The 20,942-nt window shown below is 41.6% G+C and overlaps 1 protein-coding gene across 1 annotated transcript; it reads left to right on the forward strand.

Moving 5' to 3' along the window:
- The first annotated feature begins 6,438 nt into the window (after positions 1 to 6,438).
- On the forward strand, positions 6,439 to 20,918 carry syt5b (synaptotagmin Vb). The gene is made up of 9 exons (XM_020453269.2): positions 6,439 to 6,608; positions 10,488 to 10,682; positions 11,754 to 11,932; positions 12,064 to 12,162; positions 17,649 to 17,816; positions 18,365 to 18,532; positions 18,695 to 18,812; positions 19,056 to 19,189; positions 19,296 to 20,918. The coding sequence occupies exons 2-9, from the start codon at positions 10,493 to 10,495 to the stop codon at positions 19,503 to 19,505; spliced, it is 1,266 nt and encodes a 421-aa protein (XP_020308858.2). The 5' UTR covers positions 6,439 to 6,608; positions 10,488 to 10,492; the 3' UTR covers positions 19,506 to 20,918.
- Positions 20,919 to 20,942: the final 24 nt, after the last annotated feature.

A 20,942-nucleotide genomic window follows, 5' to 3' on the forward strand; every position in this document is an offset into this window, starting at 1 on the left:
TCCTGGGTCAAGGATCGCCCTAAGACATTCTTTGTACCCTGGTGGTAAAAAGTAAAAGTCATAATCTAGGAAAAGTCATCAAATTTCAAGTTGAAAAAAATATAATTTTGGGGGTTTTGTCTGCTGTTAAACAGACACTTTAGACAACACAAGGCTTAAGGTTGCTGCCCCTATAATCGCCAAGCCTGTCTCTTCTCTCTGGGGAGGTTTCCATTGCTTGGAAGGCAGCCATAGTTCATCCTTTATTTAAAGGGGGAGATCAAGCTGATCTTAACTGTTATAGGCCTATATCTATTTTGCCCTGTTTATCAAAATTGTTGGAAAAACTTGTCAATAATCAACTGACTGGCTTTATTGATGTCTATAGTATTCTCTCTGGTATGCAATCTGGTTTCCGCTCAGGTTATGGATGTGTCACTATCAATCAATCAAATGTATTTATAAAGCCCTTCTTACATCAGCTGATGTCACAAAGTGCTGTACAGAAACCCAGCCTAAAACCCCAAACAGCAAGCAATGCAGGTGTAAAAGCATGGTGGCTAGGAAGAAACCTAGAGAGGAATCAGGCTATGAGCGGTGGCCAGTCCTCTTCTGGCTGTGCCGAGTGGAGATTATAACAGAACATGGCCAAGATGTTCAAATGTTCATAGATGACCAGCAGGGTCAAATAATAATAATAGTGGTTGTCGAGGGTGCAACAGGTCAGCACCTCACGAGTAAATGTCATTTGGCTTTTCATAGCCGATCAATTCAGAGTATCTCTACCTTTACCACTATAACCTTAAAGGTCCTCAATGATGTCACCATTGCCCTTGATTCTTAGCAATGTTGTTCTGCTATTTTTATTGACTTGGCCAAAGCTTTTGATACGGTAGACCATTCCATTCTTGTAAGGAGTATTGGTGTCTCTGAGGGGTCTTTGAACTGGTTTGCTAACTACCTCTTTCAAAGAGTGCTGTGTATAATGTCAGAACATCTGCTGTCTCAGCCACTGCCTGTCACCATGGGTGTACCCCAAGGTATGATTCCAGGCCCCGCGCTCTTCTCAATTTACATCAATAACATAGCTCAGGCAGTAGGAAGCGCTCTCATCCATTTATATGCAGATGATACAGTCTTGTACTCAGCTGGCCCCTCCTCGGATTTTGTGTTAAATGCTCTACAACAAAGCTTTCTTCGTGTCCAACAAGCTTTCTCTGCCCTTAACCTTGTTCTGAACACCTCCAAAACAAAGGTAATGTGGTTTGGTAAGAAGAATGCCACTCTTCCCACAGGTGTTATTACTACCTCTGAGGGTTTAGAGCTTGAGGTAGTCACCTCATACAAGTCCCTGGGAGAATGGCTAGATGGTACACTGTCCTTCTCTCAGCATATATAAAAGCTGCAGGCTAAAGTTAAATCTAGACCTGGTTTCCTCTATCGTAATTGCTCCTCTTTCACCCCAGCTGCCAAACTAACCCTGTTTCAGATGACCATCCTACCCATGCTAGATGACGGAGACATACTTTATAGATCGGCAGGTAAGGGTGATCTCGAGCGGCTAGATGTTCTTTACCATTCGGCCATCAGATTTGCCACCAATGCTACTTATAGGACACATCACTGCACTCTATACTCTTGTGTAAACTGGTCATCTCTGTATACCAGTCGCAAGACCCACTGGTTGATGCTTATTTATAAAACCCTCTTAGGCCTTACTATAAGAATTTGTTCTTAACTGACTTGCCTAGTTAAATAAAGGTTCAATAAAATAAAATAAATGGTGTATGCCAGTGTAATACAGTGCAAGTAGCCTTGAAGTTTAACTTTTGTTGGCTTTGAATGGCAAAAACATAATAAAATTCATCTGGCAGAAATATAATTGTGTATATCTTATATGATCGCATTTTCACGAATTTGAAATAATCTTGAAACCCATTCAAGAGACCAGGGATGTAAACATGGACATATGACGTAAGAATGTGTCACTTGCATTGCGTATTGTCATGAAAGCCATATGGTGTTTTCAAGACAACGCTTGAGTTAAAATGTACATATGTTTTTTGCTTACTATTGGTCCATTCTGATATTTTCCAAGTGGGGAACTGAGCTCATTTTTCTACGAGTTTAAGTCGGAAATGTCAGTTTCCGAGTTGTCTTGAAAGTGGCAATGACCCTCCCCGTACATGTCTTGTGCACCTCTGTTTATGTTCTCCCTGTATGTCTGTTGTTGTGAGGGAGCAACTCATATGTCGTATTTTCGGCACAGTATTTTACACAAATATTTGTACATTTTCGGTTATAAAACTGCCGGTGGTTTGTTTTCATTAAAAGTAGTTATGATTGGTGTACTGTTGCTTTACCTCACTTTACCTCTCATATTTCCCTCAGTAAACTTAGCAAAAAAATAAAAGTCCTGTTTTCAGGACCCTGACTTTCAAAGATCATTTGTAAAAATCAAAATAACTTCACAGATCCTCATTGTAAAGGGTTTAAACACTGTTTCCCTTGCTTGTTCAATGAACCATAAACAATTAATGAACATGCGCCTGTGGAACGGTCGTTAAGACACTAACAGCTTACAGATGGTAGGCAATTAAGGTCACAGTTATGAAAACTTAGGACACTTTCTACTGACTCTGAATAGCACCAAAAGAAAGATGCCCAGGGTCCCTGCTCATCTGCGTCAACATGCCTTAGGCATGCTGCAAGGAAGCATGAGGACTGCAGATGTGGCCAGGGCAATAAATTGCAATGTCCATACTGTGAGACGCTTAAGACAGCTCTACAGGGAGACAGGACGGACAGCTGATCGTCCTCGCAGTGGCAGACCATGTGTAACAACACCTGCACAGGATCAGTACATCCGAACATTACACCTGCGGGACAGGTACAGGGTGGCAACAACAACGGCCCGAGTTACACCAGGGACGCACAATCCCTCCATCAGTGCTCAGACTGTCCGCAATAGGCTGAGAGAGAATGGACTGAGGGCTTGCAGGCCTGTTGTATGGGCACAAACCCATCGTCGCTGGACCAGACAGGACTGGCAGAAAGTGCTCTTCACTGACGAGTCGCTGTTTTGTCTCACCAGGGGTGATGGTCGGATTCACGTTTACCGTCAAAGGAATGCGTTACACTGAGGCCTGTACTCTGGAGCGGGAATCTTTTTGGAGGTGGAGGGTCCGTCATGATCTGGGGCGGTGTGTCACAGCATCATTGGATTGAGCTTGTTGTCATTGCAGGCAATCTCAACGCTCTGCGTTACAGGGAAGACATCCTTCTCCCTCATGTGGTACCCTTCCTGCAGGTTCATCCTGACATGACCCTCCAGCATGACAATGTCACAAGCCATACTGCTCGTTCTGTGTGTGATTTCCTGCAAGACAGCAGTGTCAGTGTTCTACAATTGCCAGCGAAGAGCCCGGATCTCAATCCCATTGAGCACGTCTGGGACCTGTTGGATCGGAGGGCGAGGGCTAGGGCCATTCCCCCCTGAAATGTCCGGGAACTTGCAGGTGCCTTGGTGGAAGAGTGGGATAACAACTCACAGCAAGAACTCGCAAATCTGGTGCAGTCCATGAGGAGGAGATGCACTGCAGTACTGAATGCAGCTGGTGGCCACACCAGATACTGACTGTTACTTTTGATTTTGACCCCCCTTTTGTTCAGGGACACATCGTTCCATTTCTGTTAGTCACATGTCTGTGGAAATTGTTCAGTTTATGTCTCAAATGTTGAACTTTATGTTCACACAAATATTTACACGTTAGGTTTGCTGAAAATAAACGCAGTTGACAGTGAGAGGACGTTTCTTTTTTTGCTGAGTTTATTGTCTGGGTGACCATTTGATTCATTGTGACTCGCTTCAGGAAAGTAGGTATATGTCACACAGCACTGGCTGGCTCACTAGCTAATGTTACGTGTATCAAATCAAACTTTATTTGTCACATGTGCCGAATACAACAAGTGTACAGTAGACCTTAATGTGAAATGCTTACTTACAAGCCCTTAACCAACAATGCACTTCAAGAAGAGTTAAGAAAATATTTACCAAATAAACTAAAGTAAAAAATAATTTGTCAGTGGGAAGGGGGTACAGGTTAGTTGAGGTAATTTGTACATGTAGGTAGGGGTGAAGTGACTATGCATAGATAATAAATAGCGAGTAGCAGCAGTGTACAAAACAAATGGGGGATTGGGCTGTGTCAATGTAAATAGTCTGGTGGCCATTTGAATAATTGTTCAGCAGTCTTATGGCTTGGGGGTAGAAGCTGTTAAGGAGCCTTTTGGTCCTAGACTTGGTGCTCCGGTACCACTTGCCGTGCGGTAGCATAGAAAACTGTCTATGACTTGGGTGACTGGAGTCTGACAATTTTATGGGCTTTCCTCTGACACCGCCTATTATATAGGTCCTGAATAGCAGGAAGCTTGGCCCCAGTGATGTACTGGGCTGTACGCACTACCCTCTGTAGTGCCTTCGGTCAGTTGCTGAGCAGTTGCCATACCAGGCAGTGATGCAACCGGTCAGGATGCTCTCGATGGTGCAGCTGCAGAACTTTTTGAGGATCAACGGGACCCATGCCAAATCTTTTCAGTCTTCTGAGGGGGAAAATATTTTGTTGTGCCCTTTTCACGACTGTCTTGGTGTGTTTGGACCATGATAGTTTGTTGGTGATGTGGACACCAAGGAACTTGAAACTCTCGACCCCCTCCACTACAGCCCCGTCGATGTTAATGGGGGCCTGTTCGGCCCGCCTTTTCCTGTAGTCCACGATCAGCTCCTTTGTCTTGCTCACATTGAGGGAGAGGTTGTTGTCCTGGCACCACACTGCCAGTTCTCTGACCTCCTCTCTATAGGCTGTCTCATCATTGTTGGTGATCAGGCCTACCACTGTTGTGTCGTCAACAAACTTAATATTGGTGTTGGAATTGTGTTTGGCCATGCAAATGTGGGTGAACAGCGAGTACAGGAGGGGACTAAGTACACACCCCTGAGGGACCCCAGTGTTGAGGATCAGCGTGGAAGACGTGTTGTTACCTACCCTTACCACCTGGGGGCGGCCCGTCGAAGTCCAGGATCCAGTTGCAGAGGGGGGTGTTTAGTCCCAGTGTCCTTAGCTTAGTTATGAGCTTCGTAGGCACTATGGTGTTGAATGCTGAGCTGTAGTCAATGAACAGTATTCTAACAAACTCAGCAAACAAAGAAACGTCCTCTCACTGTCAACTGCGTTTATTTTCAGCAAACCACCCTTTTTGAGCGAACCTCATAGCGTTGTTTAGTGCGCTGCCGAGTGCAGATAGTTTGGTACGTTTGGACTGGTGTGAACACTAAGGGGGTAAACGCACCAGAGTTCGGAAAAACCCCACCAAACCAATTTGGTATGAAAGCCTCTCTACTGTGTCTTAGCTAATCAAGTAACTTGTAACTCAGGGAAATTTGTTGGCAAATGGCCAACTTGACAGTGTTTATTTGAAGGTGTGGGTTTTGAATAATCCATTTCATTTTTCAGTGCATTATCATGTTGATTTGAATTCTACTAAATGAGGATCACTAACTCTCACTCACTCTACATTAGAAACCCATTGGAGTATTTGTATGTGTTATTTTCCATGAAGTCACTACTAAAGGGAGGCAATGGTCTTCTGCGGGTGTAGGACCCCACCCATAACAAAGACCCCAAAAACAAATGTGCTTAAATAATGACCAAAGACATGGGTTTATTAAGATTAGTAGCTGAGAGGGACTTAGGTGGTGAATGAGTCTCTCTCCCAGTGCCCACAGTGAAGCAGATGAAGTTTGAAATATGTATTCATTTTTACAGTATTTGTTTTTATGATCATATAAATCTAATGGATCGTAAAAATCTAATTAATCATTTTGAGTCAAAGTCCTAAATTAGAATGTTCCCCATTAAAAAAATTTTCCATTGGTGCTCCAACATGCCAGATTCAGAGGGGGCGAAAATAAACATTTGTGTGGTTTCTTATTTTACGATTTTCACTCATTGTCAGATTCCTTTGAATGAGTGTTTTCTGTACTCTAAAATGGATGAACAGGATGAACTATCCACTCTCAATGAAAGTACTCCCCAGATAGATGATTGACTGAGAGGATAGCTATGTCCTGAGGATTAGTGGAGGGAGATGAGGGATGCACTTCAATCTCAGCTTTGATGGATAAACAAAACCACCACTTCAATCTAATGATCGAACAGGCACTTTTCCACTCTCACTGCGAGAACCACAGACTGATCAAAGACTGATCAATGAGTTTGATCTCCCTACAAAGTGAGGGAAGTTAAATAAAAAGGCTTCGACTGTTGCTCTTATGGAATTTCAATTTAAACCATGAGATAGAGCAACAAGATGTGTTGTTGACATACCCCTATAGGGAGGGTGGGGGAGAGCGAGATTAACGTCAAGGGCTGCTTTAGTGATTTGACAGCGCTTTAGCTTAGAAGGGAGAAGGGATGGGGGCGGGGGGCAAGCTGACAGGCATAATAGTCACTGGAATATTCACGAAGGAAGGAACGATGGGTGTGTGAGGGTTCCCATGGGCCATTTTGACACAAAAGTGGTTTATTCCAAATTGATGATATAAAAGACAGAGGGGAAAATATTAACAGGTAAGCCCAATGCGATTTCATTTCATAATCATCATCTGAAATCTCTTGAAGCTCACTAAGAATTGTTAACAGTTGCATAGATGAGAATTGCTTTTCCCACTGGGAACACACTTATTGAATCAATGTTGTTTCATAGCCATTTGTGACGTGGAACCAACATGGATTTGTAAAAAGTCATCAGTACTGTTTTCATCTCTTTTCAACCAGCGTTGTAAACATTGACATTTGGGTAAAACTTGAACTTAAATACAATGACTTAACATGACTAACAGGTTGTTTCATCAATCTAATTTCAACATAAAAATCATAACTATGTATGCGTTTAAAATGATGTAGTAAATTCCACGCAGAAACATATATATATTTATTTTAAGGCTTAAAAATCCTTCTTTAACCTGTCTCCGCCCCTTCAGCTACAGTGATTGAAGTGATTTTAACAAGTGACATCAATAAGGGATCATAGCTTTCACCTGGCTTCATCTGGCCAGTCTGTCATGGACAGAGCAGGTGTTCCTAATGTTTCGTACACTCAGTGTATAATATATTGGGGTGGTTGAAAAGAAGATTAATTCCATATTTGATTAGACATGTTATTTTTTTACCTTGTTTCAATGTAGATAGTCAAATGTTTTGTTTGAATGAATGTCATTGTTTCAACGTCATACCATCAGCCTAAATAAAGAGGTACATTGCCTTCAGAAAGTACTCACACCCCCTTTACTTTTTTCCACATTTTGTTGTGTTACAGCCTGAATTGAAAAATAATTAAATTGAGATATTTTGTCACTGGCCGACACACAATACCCCATAATTTGTAAATGGAATTATGATTTAAGAAATGTTCACAAATCAATTACAAAAGAAAAGCTGAAAGGTCTTGAGTCAATAAGTATTCAACCCCTTTGTTAGAGCAAGCCTGAATACTTTCTGAGGTAAATATTATATATAACATATAATAAGTTGCATGGACTCACTCTGAGTGAAATAATAGTATATAAAATGATTTTTTTGTATGACTACCTAATGTCTGTACCCCATACATACAATTATCTGTAAGGTCCCTCAGTGAATTTTAAACACAGATTCAACCACAAAGACCAGGGAGGTTTCAAATGCCTCTCAAAGAAAGGCAACTATTAGTAGGTGGGGGGAAAAAAAGCAGACATTGAATATTGTTTTGAGCATGGTGAAGTTATTCATTACACTTTGGATGGTTTATCAATACGCCAAGTCACTGCAAAGATACAGGCCTCCTTCCTAACTCAGTTGCAGGAAAGGAAGGCAACCACTCAGGGATTTCAACTTGAGTCCATTGGCGACCTTAAAACACTTACAGAGTTTAATGGCTGTGATATGAAAAAACTAAGGATGGATCAACAACATTCAAGTTACTCCACAATACTAACCTAATTGAAAGAGTGAAAAGAAGTCCTGTACAGTACAAAATATTCCAAAACATGCATCCTGTTTGCAACAAAATGCTGAAGTAATACTGCAAAAAATGTGGCAAAGCAATTACATTTTTGTCCTGAATACAAAGTGTTATGTTTGTGAGAAATCCAGTACAGCACGTTACTGAACACTCCATATTTTCAATCATAGTGGTGGCTGCATCATGTTATGGGTATGCTTGTAATCATTAAGGACTGGGGAGTTTTTCAGGTAACAACGCATCCACCACGCTGATCCTCAACATCGGGGCCCCTCAGGGATGCGTGCTCAGTCCCCTCCTGTACTCCCTGTTCACTCATGACTGCACGGTCAGGCACGACTACAACACCATTATTAAGTTTGCCGTTGACACAACAGTGGTAGACCTGATCACCGACAATGATGAGACCTATAGCCTATAGGGTGGAGGTTAGAGACATGGCCGTGTGATACCAGGACAACAAACTCTCTCTCAATGTGATCAGGACAAAGGAGATGATTGTGGACTAGCACGCCCCCATTCTCATCGACGGGCTGTAGTGGAGCAGGTTGAGAGCTTCAAGTTGCTAGGTGTCACCAACAAACTATCATGGTCCAAACACACCAAGACAGCCGTGAAGAGGGCACGACCCAGCCTATTCCCCCTCAGGAGACTGAAAAGATTTGGCATGGCTCCTCAGTTCCTCAAAAAGTTCTACAGCTGCACCATCGAGAACATTGGTTGCATCACTGGTATGGCAACTGCTCAGCCATAAGACTCCTGAACAGCTAATCAAATGGCTATTTAGACTATTTGCATTGCCCCCCCCCCTCCCCCCTTTTACGCTGCTGCTACTCTCTGTTTATTATCTATGAATAGTCACTTTAACTCAACCTACATATTACCTCAATTACCTTGACTAACCGGCACACATTTGACACTGTACCGGTACCCCCTGTATATAGCCTCGCTATTGTTATTTTACTGCTGCTCTCTAATTATTTGTTACTTTTATTTTACATTTTTTGCTTAACACTTATTTTTCTTAAACTGCATTGTTGGCTAAGGGCTTGTAAGTAAGCATTTCACTGTAAGGTCTGTATTCGGCGCATGTGACAAATAAATCTTATTTTATTTTATAACACTCACTACTGAGTTCCAAACTGCTTCTGGAAGCAATGTCAGCAGAAGTGTTTGTCGGGAGCTTCACGAAATGGGTTTCCATGGCCAAGAAACCGCACACAAGCCTTAGATCACAATGCGCAATGCCAAGCGTCGGCTAGAGAGGTGTACAGCTCGCCGCCATTGGACCTTGGAGCAGTGGAAACGAGTGCCGTCCGACGGACGAATCTGGGTTTGGCAGATGCCAGGAGAATGCTATCTGCCTTAATGCATAGTGCCAACTGTAAAGTTTGGTGGAGGAACTCCATATTAATACCCATGATTTTGGAATGAGATGTTCGATGAGCAGGTGTCCACATACTTTTGATCATGTAATGAATATGTCACATCTAAAAAAGGGGTGAGGTGCAGAGCAGAGATATGAAAACACGTAATTGAACCTGAAAATATGTCTTCCACACGCATTCAGTTCATCCCCTATTTTCCTACTCTTCATACTATGCTTTCATGAAGCAATCACCATTAGCTGTACAGCTGTATAATCTTAATCTTTTTTATCTTCCTCAAATTTCCATTTTCATATGTATTCATGGTGAAGCGCTAGATGCATCTATTGCATTTTAAAGATGGTCTAGAAATAGGCAGAATTGTAAGGAAGGAGGATGGACAAACCAAGGAAATGTTATGTAAAGCTGGTGATTGAGCTTTCCCTTCACAGTACATTCCATTGGACATTATCCTCTGAAATGACTAGATATAGACCCACTACTCCTGAAACCAGTGATAGTTATGAGAGAGAGGGTAGGAGATGCTGGGACTGTGGCTTGGGAGGGCGGGGAATGGGAGGGGGGTAAACCACCTCTTAGTTAAGCATCGGGGGTCTGGGATTTTGGATTAATACTGTAGTAATCCAGTTATGTGTCAGCAGAGAGAGAGAGAGATAGAGGGATAGATAGATAGAGGGATAGATAGATATGGCGAGAGAGGGAGTGAAGGGGAGTGAGGGGGGGGGCGACATGGTGGGTTATGGGGAGGGGTGGGATGAGAGGAAGAGGGATTAAGGTCAGCCTGGTTGAGCTTCTGGTTTATTGTCCGGTGCTCTCTGAAGGAGGTGACGCTCACACACTTTTGGATAATACATACACGTTTAGCCTACTGGAATTCACACACTGCAACTAGAAACATGAATGTTCTGAACTATCCATACGATCATGTAAACACATGAGACAACGAATGATCTTATTCTATCAATCATCATTATCTGTGTCAACATGGCCTGGTCAACAAGAATTTGTTTGGGGCCAATTAACCCTATGCTTCCTTGCCCTGTACCTGCTATTTATCAGCTGGAATGAGGATGGCCAGTGTGCAGTTCCGGGCCCGTCGGGCTGCGGAGCCGGCAAAACCAGAACCTGAACATGAAAAAGAGCCAGAGCAAGTAGAGGAGCCAGCTGCCCACGTCCCTCCAGCACACCACCCCGGCCACCACAACTATGACCACATGAAGAACAAGTTCATGAATGAGATTGGCCATCTGCCACGTAAGTAGTTCCTGGCATGTAGATGGAATTGGACAAGACTGAGAACTACACAGATGCTGTTTTCCTAACTTTTATGTCATCTCTGTAGCTATCAGTGGAAGGTTGAAATCTGCTTGGGTCCTGATCCTGATGTGGGCAATTGAAATCTCTCGTGGATTGTTTAGGGTGGAGGGACTGAGTGAGAGTTGGTGACAAAAATAGAATAAGAGCTATAGGACCGTACATATAAGCCATGCCAGATGTTAGAACTATGGAATGGAACACGGAATCCACAATGTCACTTCATCATCTTCCTTTTATAATATCATTCCTCTTTTCTCACAGGAAATGATTCAAAGAAGTAATAACTTTTTCATTCTCCATGTGCATTTACTTTGAATATACCTACAGTTGCGGACAAATATATTGGCACCTCTGCACTTTATCATGGAGTGCAATGGAGAAGAAATTTCTGTTTAGTCTTTCAAAACTGCTTGAATGACTATTGTTGCTCTGTAGGCACCTACAACTTACCACAGGTGACATAAATTACACCGTAAACAAGAATGACTTGCCTCCAATCAAATGAATTTTGAATTTTTCATAATTTAGCCCAGGACATTTTTTTTTTACCTCGTAGAGAAAAGTCAATATGTCAGTTTTGATGTTGTTCCTGTGCAGATGTAAATCAAACAAATACACCAACGTTTATATTTATTTTTAATTTCAACTTATTTGAGAATAAATAGTGAATCGTGCAACGGTGCCACAAATATTTGACCGCAACTGTATATTGGGACAGCCTCCCTTCTCCTGTGTACATTGTGACATTACAACCCCATCAAAGTCCATATCAATTATGTTTTCTTTTAAGATGTGTTTTTCGCTGTTCATTAACAAACCTCATCCCTTATTCAGATGTGATCCACTAGTCAACATCGAGCACGTTAGGGTGAAAGAATAGACTTCCAACTTGTCCTGGTATATTTTATGCTTCCCTCCCTGTTTCAAGTATCTTGGTATAGTTTGTCATATGTTAAGATAGACAGTACGTCATTAGATGTAAAATTGTGTTGCCTCTTTCTTCTGTAGTCCCTATGTGGGCAGTTGGGGCCATCGTCGTAGTGGTGCTGGTGTTGGTAGGATGCTGCACCTTCTGCCTCTTCAAAAAATGCTTTGGGCAAAAGAAAAAAACGAAGAAAGTGAGGGAGAGGAAGGCTGGCCGCCGGAGGAAGGCAGACAACGAAGGGGGAGGAGAGGGTGGCGATAAGGTGAGATGGATACAGGGGAAAGATGGGGAAGGGATGAAACACACACATTTCCCATGAACGTGAGGAACATAGACAGTGCCATGCAGTATCAAACAAACACAGAAAATATGTGTCCGCGCTCTATTATTCAGGAAGAAGGGGATAAGAAAGAAGGGGAAGGAGAGGAGAAGGAGCAGGAGAAGCTGGGGAAACTGGAGTTCTCCTTGGACTACAACTTCACAGATGCCCAGGTAGTGCCAAGTCCTCTTGTTGTATGGTACGATACTTTGTCAAAAGAGGCCCCTGTACTAATACTGTATGACTAGCGCCCTGCGTTTTGCGCAATCATGTCACATGGCCTGGATTGGAACCTTTATTTAAAGCATTTTCCATCAAACAGTCCCCTTTTCTTTTTACCTCAGATGGTCCAGCACCATCCTCAGACAATTACTTAAATTTTTTGTGCAATTCCCATTTCGGGATAGTCTTGCTATGTCTCATGACTGCGCAAAACACAGTGCCTTATACATGACAGCACAGCAATTTTGTTCCAATTCTGTTATTTACTGAAGCAGATGCTATTCTCCAGAGCAACTTACAATCAGTACATACACTTAGCAAAGATGTAAAACAGCAAAATACTAACCTAACTGGTGTGTGACATTAGTTAAGTATGTGGACATCCCTTCAAATTAGTGGAATCGACTATTTCAGCCTAAACACTTGCTGACACGTGTATAAAATCGAGCACACAGCCATGCAATCTCTATAGACAAACATTGGCTTTAGAATGGCCTTACTGAAGAGCTCAGTGACATTTAACGTGGTACTGTCATATGATGCTACCTTTCCAACAAGTCAGTTCGTCAAATTTCTGCCCTGCTAGAGCTGCCCCGATCAACTGTAAGTGCTGTTATTGTGAAGTGGAAATGTCTAGGAGCAACAACGGCACAGCCACGAAGTGGTAGGCCACACAAGCTCACAGAATGGGACCCGACAAGTGCTGATGCGCGAGCTCGTAAAAATAGTCTGTTCCCGGTTGCAACACTCACTACCGAGTTCCAAACGGCCTCTGGAAGCAACGTCAGCACAAGAACTGTTGTCAGGGGCTTCATGAAATGGGTTTCCATGGCCGATCAGCTGCAAAAGATCACCATGCACAATGCCAAACGTTGGCTGGAGTGGTGTAAAGCTCACCGCTATTGGACTCTGGAGCAGTGGAAACGTGTTCCTGGAGTGATCAATCACGCTTCATCAGCTGGCAGTCTGACGGACAAATCTGGGTTTGGCAGATACCAGGAGAACGTTACCTGCCTGATTGCATAGTGCCAATTGTAAAGCTTGGTGGAGGAGGAATAATGGTTTGGGGATGTTTTTCACGGTTCAGGCTAGGCCCCTTAGTTCTAGTGAAGGGAAATCTTAACGCTACAGCATACAAAGACATTCTAGACAATTCTGTGCTTAAAACTTTGTGGCAACAGTTTGGGGAAGGCCTTTTCCTGTTTCAGCATGACAATGCCCCCGTGCACAAAGCGAGGACCATACAGAAATGGTTTGTCAAGATCGGTGTGGAAGAACTTGACTGGTTTGCAGAGCCCTGACCTCAACCCCATCAAACACCTTTTGGATTAATTGGAACGGCGACTGCGAGCCAGGCCTAATCGCCCAACATCAGTGCCCGACCTCACTAATGCTCTCGTGGCTGAATGGAAGCAAGTCCCTGCAGCAATGATCCAACATCTAGTGGAAAGCCTTCCCAGAAGGGTGGAGGCTGTTATAGCAGCAAAGGACTCCATATTAATGCCCATGATTTTGGAATGAGATGTTCAATGAGCAGGTGACCACATACTTTTGGCCATGTAGTGTATGTAAAATATATACAGGGTTGGGGAGTAACGGATTACATGTAATCTGTTACATCAAATCAAACTTTATTTGTCACATGAGTCAAATACAAGTGTAGACCTTACTGTGAAATGCTTACTTACAAGCCCTTAACCAACAGTGTCGTTCAAGAACTGTTAAGAAAATATTTACCAAATAAACTAAAGTAAAAAATAATACAAAGTAACACAGTCTAATAACAATAACGGGGCTATATACAGATGGTACCGGTACCGAGTCAGTGTGCGGGGGTACAGGTTAGTTGGGGTAATTTGTACATGAAGGTAGGGGTGAAGTGACTATGCATAGATGATAAACAGCGAGTAGCAGCAGTGTACATAACAAATGGAGGGGTGGGGGGATGGGGATTACAATTTAAGGGATTATAAAAAACGGTAACTAATCCGTTACATTACCAGACAAAAAATTGTAATCCGATTACAGATACTTTTGAAAAAGTAGATGATTACTTAGAGGAGTATGGAATAAAAGTGATGCTTTTATTGCTCAATGTCATTTATACTGATAAAAAATAATAATCCATAGGCCTAATGGACACATGCTCAAACTCGCACACTTCTGATAGACTTAAATGGGCAATCTGTATTTGCTACAGCCATTTTTGGACTTATAAATTAAATATATATGTATATGTTTTTATATATATATATATATATATATATATATATATATATATATATATATATATATATATATATATATATCCATTGATTCTTGAAGAATATAACTTATAAATGCCTCATGAGCTTAGTTTAGCTGTCACACTCCATGAGAACCCAAAATATGAACTTGTTTAATTCCAATGTTTGTAAACATTGTAAATGTAAACAAACACTGTATAGCCCCATAACATGGTTAAAACAATCATTTTAATATCATGGATGGTCAGTCCTTAAATCCATAGCTCTGTCTATTAATCTGAGAGGGGTTACATTTCTCCAGGCCCATCCCTCAGCTTTTTACCAAAACAGAGGCGGGGCGACAGTATTGTTTCATCTGTGGATTTGCCCTTTAAACAGCTGCATATTATCAAGATATCAAAATGTCACCAACAAAAAGATAAACAATAGGCCTATAGAAAATGTAGCATGTGGCATTCATTCTTCACATGTAAATAGCATGCCATTCCATGAGCACAGCATTTCATTTTCAACTTGAATCAATGAGCCCAATCTGTCCTCCATGACAACAAAATCATAAACAACAGAGTAGGGCTGGCTAATAAATCCTTAGTTTTAGGGTCATGCTCCGGTAACATCATTTGGATAACCTATACTTCCATAAGTCCTATTCTTGAAGATCAACGGGTATAATGTATATTGGAATGACTGGAATTCTGATAGACTTTGGTTTTTAATGTAAAGATATCATTTTATCGTATTATTACATGTAGTAGAAAGCGATGGGTTAGAAGAAGCCGACATAACCAACCCATAAATAAGAATTTAACATCCATTTATGGCCAGCTATGTAAACTTTAACATTGATTTATCCTGCAATAGATCAATTGGTAACATACATTTTTGTCTTCTTCTAATGCCTCTTAAGGGGAAAGTAATCTAAAAGGAACGGAAGGTACTCAGATTACGTCACTGATTTTGGGTAATCCAAAAGTTACGTTACTGATAACAATTTTTGACAGGTAACTAGTAACTGTAAAGGATTACATTTAGAAAGTAACCCACCCAACCCTGATTATATATACAGTACCACTCAAAAGTTTGGTCACACCTACTGATTCCAGGGTTTTTCTTTATTTTTACATTAGTAGAATAATAGTGAAGACATTAAAACTATGAAATAACATACGGAATCATGTAGTAACCTAAAAAGTGTTAAACAAATCAAAATATATTTTATATTTGAGATTCTTCAAAGTAGCCACACTTTGCCTTGATGACAGCTGTTCACACTCTTAGCATTCTCTCGACCAGCTTCATGAGGATTGCTTTTCCAACAGTCTTGAAGGAGTTCCCACATATGCTGAGCACTTGTTGGCTGCTTTTCCTTCACTCTGCGGTCCAACTCATCCCAAACCATCTCAATTGGGTTGAGGTCAGGTGATTGTGGAGGCCTGGTCATCTGATGCCGCACTCCATCACTCTCCTACTTGGTCAAATAGCCCTTACACAGCCTGGAGGTGTGCTTTGGGTGATTTTCCTATTGAAAAAGAAATACTAGTCCCACTAAGCGCAAACCAGATGGGATGGCGTATCGCTGCAGAATGCTGTGGTAGCCATGCTGGTTAAGTGTGCCTTGAATTATATATAAATCACAGACAGTGTCACCAGCAAAGCACCATCACACCTCCTCCTCCTCCATGCTTCACGGTGGGAACCACACATGTGGAGATCATCCGTTCACCAACTCTGCATCTCTCACACATATGGAATCATGTAGTAACCAAAAAAGTGTTAAACAAATAAAAATATATTTTACATTTGAGATTCTTCAAAGTAGCCACTCTTTGCCTTGAAGACAGCTTCATGAGGTAGTCACATGGAATGCATTTCAATTAACAGGTGTGCCTTGTTTAAAGTTAATATGTTGAATTTCATTCCTTCTTAATGTGTTTGAGCCAATCAGTTGTGTTGTGACAAGGTGGGGGTGGTGTACTGAAGCTAGCCCTATTTGGTAAAAGACCAAATCCATATTATGGCTAGAAAAACTCAAATAAGCAAAGAGAAACGACAGTCCATCATTACTTTAAGACATGAAGGTCAGTCAATGCGGAAAATGTCAAGAACTTTTAAAGTTTCTTTATGTGCAGTCGTGAAAACTATCAAGCACTATGATGAAACTGGCTCTCATGAGGACCGCCACAGGAAAGGAAGACCCAGAGTGTAACGGTGTGCATACTGGCGGCAGAGAAGTCAGGCGCAGGAGAGTGAAAACTGATTTACAACGGTGTCGTTTAATAAACATTTAAACCACCGTAAACAGAACAATCAATGAGTGGGTCAAACAAAACCCGGTATCCACCAGCATAGCGTACACAAGCACTACAAGAAACAATTCCGGACAAGGACATGGGGGGGAACAGAGGGTTAAATACACAATATGTAATTGATGGAATTGAAACCAGGTGTGAGGGAAGACGAGACAAAACCAATGGAAAATGACGTAGACCGCCAAACGCCGCCCGAACTAGGAGAAGGACCAACTTCAGCGAAAGTCGTGGCACAGAGTTACCTCTTCTGCAGAGGATAAGTTCATTAGAGTTACCGGCCTCAGAAATTGCAGCCCAAAATAAATGTTTCACCGAGTTCAAACAACAGACACATCTCACCATCAACTGTTTAGAAGACACTGTGTGAATCAGGCCTTCATGGTCAAATTGCTGCAAAGAAACCACTACTAAAGGATATCAATAAGAAGAAGATATTTACTTGGGCCAAGAAACACGAGCAATGGACATTAGACCAGTGGAAATTTGTCCTTTGGTCTAATGAGTCTAAATTTGATATTTTTAGTTCCAACCGCCGTGAAGTTGGTGAACGGATGATCTCCACATGTGAAGAATCTCAAATATAATATACATTTTGATTTGTTTAACACTTTTTTTGGTTACTACATGATTCCATAGGTTATTTCAAAGTTTTGATGTCTTCACTATTATTCTACAATGTAGAAAATAGTAAAAATAAAGAAAAACCCTGGAATGAGTAGGTGTGTCCAAACTTTTGACTGTTACTTTATATATGTTCAATAAGGTTTTAATATCAACCATGTCTGAAATTGAGACTTTCTGGGAGAAATGTCTTGAACCTCTGGGCGATTTCATCTTCACATGATCATCCTGACTCATCCTCTTGGTCTTCTCTCTCCAAAGCTTATAGTGGGTATCCTCCAGGCTCAGGATCTAGCTGCCATGGATATGGGGGGTACCTCAGACCCCTATGTAAAAGTCTACCTGCTCCCAGACAAAAAGAAGAAGCATGAAACTAAGGTCCAGCGCAAGAACCTGTGCCCGGTTTTCAACGAGACCTTCATCTTCAAGGTTTACGTGGTGTCTTGGCCTTGTGGTTCTGTTTGTTTGTCTCATGTCTGGGTCTGTTTGTTTGTTTTCTGTCTCTGTAGCAGCTTGTGTTGGTGTTCCAGGTTGTTGATGATGTATCACTTGTTGGTCTCTGAGTTCACGTGGGCAGAAGTCGAGCCCATGTCCGTGCTCCCCTTCGTAGTTTGTCTCTCGTACTCTGATTGCCGTCCGTCAAGGTATCCCCGAACAACTTTAAAAATGCAGAATTAAGAATGCATTTTTACTTGTCTCCTGTCAATGCATGTTTTCATTTGTTTGTCTGGAATTGTTAGTTACATGTATTTATATGTTGGCATGTTAAGTTTTATTGTACAATTATTATTTTACATTGAACTGTTTTTGATCAATTCCGGAAAACCGCCGAACATGATATACCTATTAAGAACTGCACTAACCAATGCTGTTTTTTTAATAAGAGCCAACAATGCATTACATAAATCTCTCTCTATACAGGAGCATCAGTTGGCCAGACATGCACTTGTGACTAATGCCCCTGCCTTTCCTCCAAGATCCCGTACACGGAGTTGGGAGGGAAGATCCTGGTGTTGCAGGTCTTCGACTTTGACCGTTTCTCCAAGCATGATGTGATTGGGGAGATAAAGATCCCCATGAACAGTGTGGATCTGGGACAACCAATGCAATGTTGGAGGGACCTGGAGAACAGTGAAAAAGAAGAGGTATGATGTAATGTGGTATTACTAACCCTTTGGTCATCCATCCAGTCACCCTCACATTTGCATGATGGATAGGTCACAACCTAATGTAATTAGATTCCTCCTTATTTGATCCGATTCTGGCTGGTGGTTTAACACCATGTTGTTCCGGTGTGCACCTGTAAGGCAGAGAAACTGGGTGATGTCTGCATCTCCTTGCGCTACGTACCTACTGCTGGCAAACTCACTATCAACATCATGGAGGCCAAGAACCTAAAGAAGATGGATGTTGGTGGCTTATCAGGTGATTTTAAATCTCTCAACAAATAGTGGTCTTCTCTCATTCCCTCTAAGGTTGTGCGGCCTCGCAAATGTATCAGCAACGTTTTCAGTTCACACGATTGCAGATTCATCCAATGACATATGTGTAAAAAATCGGCCCTCGTGAGTCTACCAGCTGTCCGGCATGCAGCTTTGTCTGATCAAAGTCTACCAAAAAAACATTTCTCAAATTGGCTTGCTCCCTTCTCATCCACCCTTCCCTCAGATCCATTTGTGAAGATTGTTCTGCAGCACAATGGGAAACGAATCAAGAAGAAGAAGACAACTGTCAAGAAGAACACACTCAACCCTTACTTCAATGAGAGCTTCAGCTTTGAGATTCCCTTCGAGCAGATTCAGGTATTGCATCTTTGCCTTATCAATCCATATGTAGTTGCAGAGTACCCGGTCAGTATTCTGGAAGTATAGTAAGTGTTTCAATGTACCTTCTGTGTTTCTTATTCAGAAAGTGCAGGTCGTCATAACAGTGTATGACTACGACAAGCTTGGGAGCAACGATGCAATCGGGAAGACCTTCATGGGTTACGGTGCCACAGGAGTTGGTCTCAAACATTGGTCCGAAATGTTGGCCAATCCCAGACGTCCAGTTGCCCAATGGCATGTCCTCTGCCCAGAGGAGGAGGTGGATGCAGCTCTGAAGGTCCCACCTCGTTAATGATCCCTCAACATCCTTGGATCATTAATGTTATCCACGAGGAAAGCAAAACATTTTGATATGTCTTTCAGTGTTATTAAGACCTCTTTGTATGTTTGCCTCTGTCTGTTTTTCTGTCATCTCTTTTTGGCGTACTTTTTTTGTTAAGTGGGTGTGTGTTTGTACACGTATGTTTGTACGTGTGTGCATGTGCACGCATTGCAGCATGAGCGTTCATGTGTTTGTGTCTCTGATGCCATTGGATGTTTTTAAAATGACCTGCATTTGATTTGTCTCAATGTTCAGGACTGATTATAGCCCATACTATGTTATTTTGTTGTTTCATAAAACATCCCTCTGTTGGTTTCTAAATGTAGGCCTAGATGTAAAAAAACAAACAATTATAAACAAATATATAAAATATGCACCCTTGTTATATGGCCTTATAGGCTTCAGACAGTCAGATGAAGGAATTAATAGTTTTTTGACTCATTGACAAGCTTGCATTCAGCACAAACATACTACTTCTGATTTTGTGAACTGTCATGTAGGCCTACATTAAAAACATAATTAGTGGCAGTTGTTATAGTTAGAATTAAGATTGCATTATGTTTTGCTTGTTGGTCGTAAGATACTTCAACTATACTGAACCAAAATATAAACGCAACATGGAAAATGTTGGTCCCATGTTTCATATACTGAAATAAAAGATCCCAGAAATGTTCCATATGCATTTCTCTCAAATATTTGGCACAAATTTGTTTACATCCCTGTTAGTGAGCACTTCTCCTTTGCCAAGATAATCCATTCACCTGGCATGTGTGGTATATCAATAAGCTGATTAAACAGCATTATCATTACACAGACGCACCTTGTGCTGGGGACAATAAAGACCACTCTAAAATGTGCAGTTTTGTTACACATGTCCACCAGAGCTGTTATCAGATTATTTAATGTTCATTTCTCTACCATAAACTGCCTCCAACATAGTTTTAGAGAATTTGGCAGTACATCCAACTGGGCTCACCACATGTAACCACGCCAGCCCAGGACCTCCACATCCGGTTTCTTCACCTGCATGATAGCCTGAGACCAGCCACCCAGACAGCTGATGAAACTGAGGAGTATTTATTTTTAAGTCCCCTATTTAAGTCCTTTTGTGGGGAAAGCCTAATTCTGATTGGCTGGGCCTGGCTCCCAAGTAGATGAGCCTCTGCCCAGTCATGTGAAATTCATGAATTTATTTGAATTTACAAATTTCCTTATATGAACTGTAACTCAGTAAAATCGATGCAGTATATTTATGTTAGTAAAAAAGTCAAATTCAGTGTGAGGTGCTATGTCAATGTGCTAAATAATGCTCCCTATTTTGCCTAGAAATGATTTTGTTCAGTGACTTCAACTATACAAAATAAATAATCATTTCAAAAAAGTGTTGTGTTTCGTCTCATGCATCTG

This window comes from Oncorhynchus kisutch, linkage group LG20 (genome assembly GCF_002021735.2).
Source record: "Oncorhynchus kisutch isolate 150728-3 linkage group LG20, Okis_V2, whole genome shotgun sequence".
In the NCBI taxonomy this organism is placed as follows: Eukaryota; Metazoa; Chordata; class Actinopteri; order Salmoniformes; family Salmonidae; genus Oncorhynchus; species Oncorhynchus kisutch.

What these genes read in the sequence shown, in the direction of transcription:
- syt5b (XM_020453269.2), top strand. Translation starts at nt 10,493, where the DNA reads ATGAGGATGGCCAGTGTGCAGTTCCGGGCCCGTCGGGCTGCGGAGCCG. An exon ending in TGAGATTGGCCATCTGCCAC is followed by an intron (nt 10,683 to 11,753) that starts GTAAGTAGTTCC and finishes TTTCTTCTGTAG; the next exon opens with TCCCTATGTGGGCAGTTGGG. An exon ending in GGATGTTGGTGGCTTATCAG is followed by an intron (nt 18,813 to 19,055) that starts GTGATTTTAAAT and finishes CCCTTCCCTCAG; the next exon opens with ATCCATTTGTGAAGATTGTT.